The sequence below is a fragment of the Salvelinus namaycush genome, unplaced genomic scaffold (assembly GCF_016432855.1).
Source record: "Salvelinus namaycush isolate Seneca unplaced genomic scaffold, SaNama_1.0 Scaffold2494, whole genome shotgun sequence".
NCBI lineage: Eukaryota > Metazoa > Chordata > Actinopteri > Salmoniformes > Salmonidae > Salvelinus > Salvelinus namaycush.
The window spans coordinates 24817-37252 of record NW_024059335.1 but is presented as its reverse complement, the minus strand read 5'-3'; the positions used below and the strand labels follow the sequence as shown (position 1 = coordinate 37252).

The window sequence follows — 12436 nt, the reverse complement described above, 5'->3', positions numbered from 1 at the left end:
AGGAGTCACAGATAATGACACTACAGTATTGGTCTAACAGGAGTCACAGATAATGACACTACAGTATTGGTCTAACAGGAGTCACAGATAATGACACTACAGTATTGGTCTAACAGGAGTCACAGCCAGTGGAGAGAATAGGAGAAAAATCTCAGCTCTGTTATGGCATTGTAGAAGTGTGTTATAAACAGTAGTAGTGTATAGTGTATATAACCAGATGTGTTACAACATATTCACCACAGGACAGGTCTAACAGGAGTCCCCAGTAGTGTATAGTGTATATAACCAGATGTGTTACAACATATTCACCACAGGACAGGTCTAACAGGAGTCCCAGTAGTGTATAGTGTATATAACCAGATGTGTTACAACATATTCACCACAGGACAGGTCTAACAGGAGTCCCCAGTAGTGTATAGTGTATATAACCAGATGTGTTACAACATATTCACCACAGGACAGGTCTAACAGGAGTCCCAGTAGTGTATAGTGTATATAACCAGATGTGTTAAAACATATTCACCACAGGACAGGTCTAACAGGAGTCCCCAGTAGTGTATAGTGTATATAACCAGATGTGTTAAAACATATTCACCACAGGACAGGTCTAACAGGAGTCCTAGTAGTGTATAGTGTATATAACCAGATGTGTTAAAACATATTCACCACAGGACAGGTCTAACAGGAGTCCCCAGTAGTGTATAGTGTATATAACCAGATGTGTTAAAACATATTCACCACAGGACAGGTCTAACAGGAGTCCCCAGTAGTGTATAGTGTATATAACCAGATGTGTTAAAACATATTCACCACAGGACAGGTCTAACAGGAGTCCTAGTAGTGTATAGTGTATATAACCAGATGTGTTAAAACATAGTCACCACAGGACAGGTCTAACAGGAGTCCCCAGTAGTGTATAGTGTATATAACCAGATGTGTTAAAACATAGTCACCACAGGACAGGTCTAACAGGAGTCCCCAGTAGTGTATAGTGTATATAACCAGATGTGTTAAAACATATTCACCACAGGACAGGTCTAACAGGAGTCCCCAGTAGTGTATAGTGTATATAACCAGATGTGTTAAAACATATTCACCACAGGACAGGTCTAACAGGAGTCCTAGTAGTGTATAGTGTATATAACCAGATGTGTTAAAACATATTCACCACAGGACAGGTCTAACAGGAGTCCCAGTAGTGTATAGTGTATATAACCAGATGTGTTAAAACATATTCACCACAGGACAGGTCTAACAGGAGTCCTAGTAGTGTATAGTGTATATAACCAGATGTGTTAAAACATATTCACCACAGGACAGGTCTAACAGGAGTCCCCAGTAGTGTATAGTGTATATAACCAGATGTGTTAAAACATATTCACCACAGGACAGGTCTAACAGGAGTCCCTAGTAGTGTATAGTGTATATAACCAGATATGTTAAAACATATTCACCACAGGACAGGTCTAACAGGAGTCCCCAGTAGTGTATAGTGTATATAACCAGATGTGTTAAAACATATTCACCACAGGACAGGTCTAACAGGAGTCCTAGTAGTGTATAGTGTATATAACCAGATGTGTTAAAACATATTCACCACAGGACAGGTCTAACAGGAGTCCCCAGTAGTGTATAGTGTATATAACCAGATGTGTTAAAACATATTCACCACAGGACAGGTCTAACAGGAGTCCTAGTAGTGTATAGTGTATATAACCAGATGTGTTAAAACATATTCACCACAGGACAGGTCTAACAGGAGTCCCCAGTAGTGTATAGTGTATATAACCAGATGTGTTAAAACATATTCACCACAGGACAGGTCTAACAGGAGTCCCCAGTAGTGTATAGTGTATATAACCAGATGTGTTAAAACATATTCACCACAGGACAGGTCTAACAGGAGTCCTAGTAGTGTATAGTGTATATAACCAGATGTGTTACAACATATTCACCACAGGACAGGTCTAACAGGAGTCCCCAGTAGTGTATAGTGTATATAACCAGATGTGTTAAAACATATTCACCACAGGACAGGTCTAACAGGAGTCCCAGTAGTGTATAGTGTATATAACCAGATGTGTTAAAACATATTCACCACAGGACAGGTCTAACAGGAGTCCCCAGTAGTGTATAGTGTATATAACCAGATGTGTTAAAACATATTCACCACAGGACAGGTCTAACAGGAGTCCCCAGTAGTGTATAGTGTATATAACCAGATGTGTTAAAACATATTCACCACAGGACAGGTCTAACAGGAGTCCCCAGTAGTGTATAGTGTATATAACCAGATGTGTTAAAACATATTCACCACAGAACAGGTCTAACAGGAGTCCCAGTAGTGTATAGTGTATATAACCAGATGTGTTAAAACATATTCACCACAGGACAGGTCTAACAGGAGTCCCCAGTAGTGTATAGTGTATATAACCAGATGTGTTAAAACATATTCACCACAGGACAGGTCTAACAGGAGTCCCCAGTAGTGTATAGTGTATATAACCAGATGTGTTAAAACATATTCACCACAGGACAGGTCTAACAGGAGTCCCCAGTAGTGTATAGTGTATATAACCAGATGTGTTAAAACATATTCACCACAGGACAGGTCTAACAGGAGTCCCAGTAGTGTATAGTGTATATAACCAGATGTGTTAAAACATATTCACCACAGGACAGGTCTAACAGGAGTCCCCAGTAGTGTATAGTGTATATAACCAGATGTGTTAAAACATATTCACCACAGGACAGGTCTAACAGGAGTCCCCAGTAGTGTATAGTGTATATAACCAGTGAATAAAACATATTCACCACAGGACAGGTCTAACAGGAGTCCCCAGTAGTGTATAGTGTATATAACCAGATGTGTTAAAACATATTCACCACAGGACAGGTCTAACAGGAGTCCCCAGTAGTGTATAGTGTATATAACCAGATGTGTTACAACATATTCACCACAGGACAGGTCTAACAGGAGTCCTAGTAGTGTATAGTGTATATAACCAGATGTGTTAAAACATATTCACCACAGGACAGGTCTAACAGGAGTCCCCAGTAGTGTATAGTGTATATAACCAGATGTGTTAAAACATAGTCACCACAGGACAGGTCTAACAGGAGTCCTAGTAGTGTATAGTGTATATAACCAGATGTGTTAAAACATATTCACCACAGGACAGGTCTAACAGGAGTCCCCAGTAGTGTATAGTGTATATAACCAGATGTGTTAAAACATATTCACCACAGGACAGGTCTAACAGGAGTCCTAGTAGTGTATAGTGTATATAACCAGATGTGTTACAACATATTCACCACAGGACAGGTCTAACAGGAGTCCCAGTAGTGTATAGTGTATATAACCAGATGTGTTACAACATATTCACCACAGGACAGGTCTAACAGGAGTCCCCAGTAGTGTATAGTGTATATAACCAGATGTGTTACAACATATTCACCACAGGACAGGTCTAACAGGAGTCCCAGTAGTGTATAGTGTATATAACCAGATGTGTTAAAACATATTCACCACAGGACAGGTCTAACAGGAGTCCCCAGTAGTGTATAGTGTATATAACCAGATGTGTTACAACATATTCACCACAGGACAGGTCTAACAGGAGTCCCCAGTAGTGTATAGTGTATATAACCAGATGTGTTAAAACATATTCACCACAGGACAGGTCTAACAGGAGTCCCCAGTAGTGTATAGTGTATATAACCAGATGTGTTAAAACATAGTCACCACAGGACAGGTCTAACAGGAGTCCCCAGTAGTGTATAGTGTATATAACCAGATGTGTTACAACATATTCACCACAGGACAGGTCTAACAGGAGTCCCCAGTAGTGTATAGTGTATATAACCAGATGTGTTAAAACATATTCACCACAGGACAGGTCTAACAGGAGTCCTAGTAGTGTATAGTGTATATAACCAGATGTGTTAAAACATATTCACCACAGGACAGGTCTAACAGGAGTCCCCAGTAGTGTATAGTGTATATAACCAGATGTGTTAAAACATATTCACCACAGGACAGGTCTAACAGGAGTCCTAGTAGTGTATAGTGTATATAACCAGATGTGTTAAAACATATTCACCACAGGACAGGTCTAACAGGAGTCCCCAGTAGTGTATAGTGTATATAACCAGATGTGTTAAAACATATTCACCACAGGACAGGTCTAACAGGAGTCCCCAGTAGTGTATAGTGTATATAACCAGATGTGTTAAAACATATTCACCACAGGACAGGTCTAACAGGAGTCCCCAGTAGTGTATAGTGTATATAACCAGATGTGTTACAACATATTCACCACAGGACAGGTCTAACAGGAGTCCTAGTAGTGTATAGTGTATATAACCAGATGTGTTAAAACATATTCACCACAGGACAGGTCTAACAGGAGTCCCCAGTAGTGTATAGTGTATATAACCAGATGTGTTAAAACATATTCACCACAGGACAGGTCTAACAGGAGTCCTAGTAGTGTATAGTGTATATAACCAGATGTGTTAAAACAGTCACCACAGGACAGCAGTTTCCCTGATGAAAACCCACCTGAGCTCCTTGGGATCGAAGACCAGTTTGACATCGTTCACGATGGTGGGGACGTATTTCAGCGCTGCACCCTGAACAAAACAAAAATGATGAATGATCATCCCTGATCTTAAAGGTTTGAATTATAGATGACCAACTGTGTAACAGCCCTGGATGACCAACTGTGTAACAGCCCTGGATGACCAACTGTGTAACAGCCCTGGATGACCAACTGTGTAACAGCCCTGGATGACCAACTGTGTAACAGCCCTGGATGACCAACTGTGTAACAGCCCTGACCCTCACTAGAATGTTGAAAACGTTAACTAGAATATCACACTACTGTGTATGACTGAATGTGTTTCATAGCATTGGCTATGGATTCTACGTGACACTTATTGCCGAGCGTTGATTCTAGAAAACAATCATCTATAGTAGTGCTGCTTCCCAGAGGCCCTACCACACTCCAGAGGCCCTACCGCTGCCCAGAGGCCCAACCCCTATCCAGAGGCTCAACCCCTATCCAGAGGCCCTACCGCTGCCCAGAGGCCCTACCGCTGCCCAGAGGCCCTACCGCTGCCCAGAGGCCCTACCGCTGCCCAGAGGCCCTACCGCTGCCCAGAGGCCCTTCCGCTGCCCAGAGGCCCTACCGCTGCCCAGAGGCCCTACCGCTGCCCAGAGGCCCTACCACTGCACTGCCCAGAGGCCCTACCGCTGCCCAGAGGCCCTACCGCTGCCCAGAGGCCCTACCGCTGCCCAGAGGCCCTACCGCTGCCCAGAGGCCCTACCACTATCCAGAGTCCCTACCGCTGCCCAGAGTCCCTACCACTATCCAAAGTCCCTACCACTATCCAAAGTCCCTACCACTATCCAAAGTCCCTACCACTACCGCTGCCCAGAGGCCCTACCGCTGCCCAGAGGCCCTACCGCTGTCCAGAGGCCCTACCGCTGCCCAGAGGCCCTACCGCTTCCCAGAGGCCCTACCGCTGTCCAGAGGCCCTACCGCTGCCCAGAGTCCCTACCGCTGTCCAGAGGCCCTACCACTGCACTGCCCAGTGGCCCTACCGCTGTCCAGAGGCCCTACCGCTGCCCAGAGGCCCTACCGCTATCCAGAGGCCCTACCACTGCACTGCCCAGAGGCCCTACCGCTGCGCTGCCCAGAGGCCCTACCGCTGCGCTGCCCAGAGGCCCTACCGCTGCGCTGCCCAGAGGCCCTACCGCTGCGCTGCCCAGAGGCCCTACCGCTGCGCTGCCCAGAGGCCCTACCGCTGCACTGCCCAGAGGCCCTACCGCTGCACTGCCCAGAGGCCCTACCGCTGCACTGCCCAGAGGCCCTACCGCTGCACTGCCCAGAGGCCCTACCGCTGCAATGCCCAGAGGCCCTACCGCTGCAATGCCCAGAGGCCCTACCACTGTCCAGAGGCCCTACCGCTGCACTGCCCAGAGGCCCTACCGCTGCACTGCCCAGAGGCCCTACCGCTGCACTGCCCAGAGGCCATACCACTGTCCAGAGGCCCTACCACTGCACTGTCCAGAGGCCCTACCACTGCACTGTCCAGAGGCCCTACCACTGCCCAGAGGCCCTACCACTGTCCAGAGGCCCTACCATTGTCCAGAGGCCCTACCACTGTCCAGAGGCCCTACCATAGCCCAGAGGCCCTACCACTGCCCAGAGGCCATACCACTGCCCAGAGGCCCTACCACTGCCCAGAGGCCCTACCACTGCCCAGAGGCCCTACCACTGCCCAGAGGCCCTACCACTGCCCAGAGGCCCTACACTGTCCAGAGGCCCTACACTGTCCAGAGGCCCTACACTGGCAGAGGCCCTACCACTGTCCAGAGGCCCTACCACTGTCCAGAGGCCCTACCACTGTCCAGAGGCCCTACACTGGCAGAGTCCCTAGCGCTGCCCAGAGGCCCTACCGCTGCCCAGAGGCCCTACCGCTGCCCAGAGGCCCTACCGCTGCCCAGAGGCCCTACCGCTGCCCGCTACCCTCTATTTCTGATTAACAAACCGTTTATAAGGAGCACTTTTAACGGTGCAACAATTCAACTGTGTTACAAGACTTCCAAAAGGCCTGGTTAAAGGAGGGAGGGAGAGAGGGAGAGAGCGAGAGAGAGCGAGAGAGAGAGAGAGAGAGAGAGAGAGCGAGAGAGAGCGAGAGAGCGAGAGAGAGCGAGAGAGAGCGAGAGAGAGCGAGAGAGAGAGAGCGAGAGAGCGAGAGAGAGAGAGAGAGAGAGAGAGGGAGAGAGGGAGAGAGAGAGGGAGAGAGAGAGCGCGAGAGAGAGCGCGCGAGAGAGAGAGCGCGAGAGAGAGAGCGAGAGAGAGAGAGCGAGAGAGAGAGAGCGAGAGAGAGAGAGCGAGAGAGAGAGAGCGAGAGAGAGAGAGCGAGAGAGAGAGAGCGGGAGAGAGCGAGAGAGAGAGGGAGGGAGGGATGGAGGGAGTGAGGGAGGGATGGATGGAGGGAGGGAGGGAGGGAGGGAGGGAGGGAGGGAGGGAGGGAGGGAGGGAGGGAGGGGAGGGAGGGAGGGAGGGGAGGGAGGGGAGGGATCAGAAAATACCTTGAGGAGGAGCTAAAGAGGAGGAACGCAGAGATGTCCCAGGACACAGAACAGGTCAGATCAGAGAGAGATGTGTCGGGACACAGAACAGGTCAGATCAGAGAGATGTCCCAGGACACAGAACAGGTCAGATCAGAGAGAACACAGAGAGATAACAGTTGCAGAAGAAATACATATGAACACAGAGGAGAGGGAGGTACATGGAGAAATCTATTCAGAAAGACGATGAATAAAGAGGAGAGGGAGGCACATGGAGAGATCTATTCAGAAAGACATGAACACAGAGGAGAGGGAGACATGGAGAAATCTATTCAGAAAGACATATGAACACAGAGGAGAGGGAGGCACATGGAGAGATCTATTCAGAAATACAATGAATAAAGAGGAGAGGGAGGCACATGGAGAGATCTATTCAGAAAGACATGAACATAGAGGAGAGGGAGACACATGGAGAAATCTATTCAGAAAGACATATGAACACAGAGGAGAGGGAGACACATGGAGAAATCTATTCAGAAAGACAATGAAGAAAGAGAGGGAGACACATGGAGAAATCTATTCATAAATACATATGAACACAGAGGAGAGGGAGGCACATGGAGAGATCTATTCAGAAAGACATATGAATAAAGAGGAGAGGGAGACACATGGAGAAATCTATTCAGAAAGACATATGAAGAAAGAGGAGAGGGAGACACATGGAGAGATCTATTCAGAAAGACATATGAACACAGAGGAGAGGGAGACACATGGAGAGATCTATTCAGAAAGACATATGAACACAGAGGAGAGGGAGACACATGGAGAAATCTATTCAGAAATACATATGAACACAGAGGAGAGGGAGACACATGGAGAGATCTATTCAGAAAGACATATGAACACTTAGGAGAGGGAGACACATGGAGAGATCTATTCAGAAATACATATGAACACAGAGGAGAGGGAGGTACATGGAGAAATCTATTCAGAAATACAATGAATAAAGAGGAGAGGGAGACACATGGAGAAATCTATTCAGAAAGACAATGAATAAAGAGGAGAGGGAGACACATGGAGAAATCTATTCAGAAAGACATATGAACACAGAGGAGAGGGAGACACATGGAGAAATCTATTCAGAAATACAATGAATAAAGAGGAGAGGGAGACACATGGAGAAATCTATTCAGAAAGACATATGAACACAGAGGAGAGGGAGACACATGGAGAAATCTATTCAGAAAGACAATGAATAAAGAGGAGAGGGAGACACATGGAGAAATCTATTCAGAAAGACAATGAATAAAGAGGAGAGGGAGACACATGGAGAAATCTATTCAGAAAGACATATGAACACAGAGGAGAGGGAGGTACATGGAGAGATCTATTCAGAAAGACATATGAACACAGAGGAGAGGGAGGTACATGGAGAAATCTATTCATAAATACAATGAATAAAGAGGAGAGGGAGACACATGGAGAAATCTATTCAGAAATACAATGAATAAAGAGGAGAGGGAGACACATGGAGAAATCTATTCAGAAATACAATGAATAAAGAGGAGAGGGAGACACATGGAGAAATCTATTCAGAAATACAATGAATAAAGAGGAGAGGGAGACACATGGAGAAATCTATTCAGAAATACAATGAATAAAGAGGAGAGGGAGACACATGGAGAAATCTATTCAGAAAGACATATGAACACAGAGGAGAGGGAGACACATGGAGAAATCTATTCAGAAAGACAATGAATAAAGAGGAGAGGGAGACACATGGAGAAATCTATTCAGAAAGACAATGAATAAAGAGGAGAGGGAGACACATGGAGAAATCTATTCAGAAAGACATATGAACACAGAGGAGAGGGAGGTACATGGAGAGATCTATTCAGAAAGACATATGAACACAGAGGAGAGGGAGGTACATGGAGAGATCTATTCAGAAATACATATGAAGAAAGAGGAGAGGGAGACACATGGAGAAATCTATTCAGAAAGACATGAACACAGAGGAGAGGGAGGTACATGGAGAGATCTATTCAGAAAGACATATGAAGAAAGAGGAGAGGGAGACACATGGAGAAATCTATTCAGAAAGACAATGAATAAAGAGGGGAACAACACACAGACAACAATAACAGATTCACTACCAGTCAAAAGTGTGGACACACCCACTCATTCCAGGTTATTTTTTATTTTTTTTACTAGTTTCTAGACTGTAGAATAATAGTGAGGACATCAAAACTATGAAATAACACATATGGAATCATGTAGGAACCAAAAAAGTGATAAACAAATACAAATATATTTCAGATTCTTCAAATAGAAACCCTTTGCCTTGATGACAGCTTTGCACACTCTTGGCATTCTCTCAACCAGCTTCATGAGGTAGTCACCTGGAATGCCTTTCAGTTAACAGGTGTGCCTTCTTAAATGTTAATTTGTGGAATTGCTTTCCTTCTTAATGCGTTTGAGCCAATCAGTTGTGTTGTGACAAGGTAGATACAGAAGAGCCCTATTTGGTAAAAGACCAAGTCCATATTATGGCAAGAACAGATCAAATAAGCAAAGAGAAACGACAGTCCATCATTACTTTAATTTTCAAGAACTTTGAAAGTTTCTTCAAGTGTAGTAGCAAAAACCATCAAGCGCTATGATGAACCTGGCTCTCATGAGGACCGCCACAGGAAAGGAAGACCCAGAATTACCTCTGCTGCAGAGGATAAGTTCATTAGCGGTAACTGCACCTCAGATTGCAGACCAAATAAATTCTTCACAGAGTTCAAGTAACAGACACATCTCAACATCCACTGTTCAGAGGAGACTGTGTGAATCAGGTCTTCACTGTCCAATTGCTGCTAAGAAACCACTACTAAAGTACACCAATAATAAGAAGAGACTTGCTTGGGCCAAGAAACACGAGAAATGGACATTAGACTGGTGGAAATCTGTCCTTTGGTCTGATGAGTCCAAATTTGAGATTTTTGGTTCCAACCGCCGTGTCTTTGTGAGACGCAGAGTAGGTGAACGGATGATCTCCGCATGTGTGGTTCCCACCATGAAGCATGGAGGAGGAGGTGTTATGGTGCTTTGCTGGTGACACGGTCTGTGATTTATTTTGAATTCAAGGCACACTTAACCAGCATGGCTACCACAGAATTCTGCAGCGATACACCATCACATCTAGTTTGGGCTATCATTTGTTTTGTCAACAGGACAATGACCCAAAACACACCTCCAGGCTGTGTAAGGGCTACTTGACCAAGGAGAGTGATGGAGTGCTGCATCAGATGACCTGGCCTCCACAATCACCTGACCTCAACCCAATTGTGATGGTTTGGGATTGAGTTGAACCGTAGAGTGAAGGACAAGCAGCCAACAAGTGCTCAGCATATGTGAGAACTCCTTCAAGACTGTTGGAAAAGCATTCCAGGTGAGGCTGGTTGAGAGAATGCCAAGTGTGTGCAAAGCTGGCATCAAGGCAAAGAGTGGCTACTTTGAAGAATCTAAAATCTAAAATATTTTTGTTTAAAACTTTTTTGGTTACTACATGATTCCATATGTGTTATTTCATAGTTTTGATGTCTTCACTATTATTCTACAATGTAGAAAATAGTAAAAATAAAGAAAGGTGTGGTGCGTCCAAACTGAATGTACTGTATATTGTCCTTTACCCATAGGGGAGCATGATACATATGGACACATAGTGGACATGGGATGGGAACTAGAGACTAGATATACACAGGGAGACATAAATAGAATACCATGGAAACACAAAAGGCATCACTCTGAAGCAGAGACAGACTATATGAATGATGTCCTACCTTCACCATGCCTGTGTTCTCAGAGTTGAGGTTCATCATTTCATTGAAGGAAGTGAAGAGATTCCTCAAGGACTCCATGAAGTCTGCTTCTCCTTTGTTCTCATACAGTCTGGGGAGAAGAGGAGAGATGATGGAGGGAGGGAGAAGAGAGGGATGAAGGGAGGGAGGGAGGAGAGGAGTGAGGGATGTAGGGAGAGGAGCGAGGGATGGAGAGAGGGATGGAGGGAGAGAGAGGAGAGGAGAGGGAGAGGAGAGGAGAGAGAGAGGAGAGGGATGGAGAGAGGGATGGAGGGAGAGGAGAGAGGGATGGAGAGAGGGATGGAGAGAGGGAGGGAGAGAGAGGAGAGGAGAGGAGAGGAGAGGAGAGGAGAGGAGAGGAGAGGAGAGGAGAGGAGAGGAGAGGAGAGGAGAGGAGAGGAGAGGAGAGGAGAGGCAGAGGAGAGGAGAGGTAAGGCAGAGGAGAGGAGAGGAGAGGGAGAGGAGAGGGAGAGGAGAGGGAGAGGAGAGGGATGGAGAGAGTGATGGAGGGAGAGGAGAGAGGGATGGAGGGAGAGGAAAGAGGGATGGAGGGCGAGAGGGATGGAGGGAGAGGAGAGAGGGATGGAGGGAGAGGGAGAGGAGAGAGGGATGGCGGGAGAGAGAGAAGAGGAGAGAGGGATGGAGGGAGAGGAGAGGAGAGAGGGATGGAGGGAGAGAGGGAGGAGAGAAAAGAGGGATGTAGGGAGAGAGGGATGGAGGGAGAGAGGGATGGAGGGAGAGAAGGATGGGGAGAAAAGAGATGGAGGGAAGAGGGATAGGAGGAGAGAGGGGGTGGTAGGAGAGAATGAGGAAGAGAGCAGGAGAGAGAGGAGAGAGAAAGGGAGGAGAGGAGGAATTAAAACCAATGATTAAGAGACCTTTCATGAAGTCCCTCCACACACAATCAGAGACCTGCTGTTAGCTCACATAGAGATGTAAACAGGTCCCCTGTAGCCGGATGCCAGTTGGCCACTTCTCTGTCATTGTTATATCACTGTTCTCTACCCATCAAACCAGTGCCCACTGACTGCAGGCTATGCACGGTTTCTCCATGCAAATACCAAACAAGATCAAAATACATTGATCATTGCTGGTCGTCATTAGCATCTAAAACAAACAGGCTCCACCCCTCCAGCCTGCCTGCTTCCAGCGCCAAAAGTAGGGACAATAACGTCAAGTCCTGGCATAGCAAAAGAGATGCCTATTATTCTGAAATACTTTACGTAGGGGGAAGAACAGTTCATTTACTGTGAATTTTTTGACACGATGTGATGTGATCGCTAGGTACAAGGCTTCGTAACTGTTTTATAATGAAGGAATCAGGCCAGAGGAGGTGTGGTATATGGCCATTATACCACGGCTAAGGGCTGTTCTTACCCACGATGCAACGCGGAGGGCCTTAGTCGTGGTATACTGGCCATATATCACAAACCACCGAGGAGCCTTATTGCTGTTATAAACTGGTTACCAAGGTGATTAGAGCGGCACAGAGTGGTCGTACCAG

At 46.2% G+C, this 12436-nt stretch overlaps 1 protein-coding gene across 1 annotated transcript in view; it reads right to left on the bottom strand.

Moving 5' to 3' along the window:
* Positions 1–4527: 4527 nt before the first annotated feature.
* LOC120039051 (dedicator of cytokinesis protein 1-like) overlaps positions 4528–12436 on the bottom strand; it is a gene marked incomplete at its 5' end in the record, with an annotated part of 32038 nt that continues 24129 nt past the window's right edge. The window contains 2 exons of the mRNA XM_038984577.1: positions 4528–4635; positions 10915–11023. Of these exons, the coding sequence (XP_038840505.1) occupies positions 4528–4635; positions 10915–11023 (217 nt within the window). The remainder of the gene's footprint in view (positions 4636–10914; positions 11024–12436) is intronic.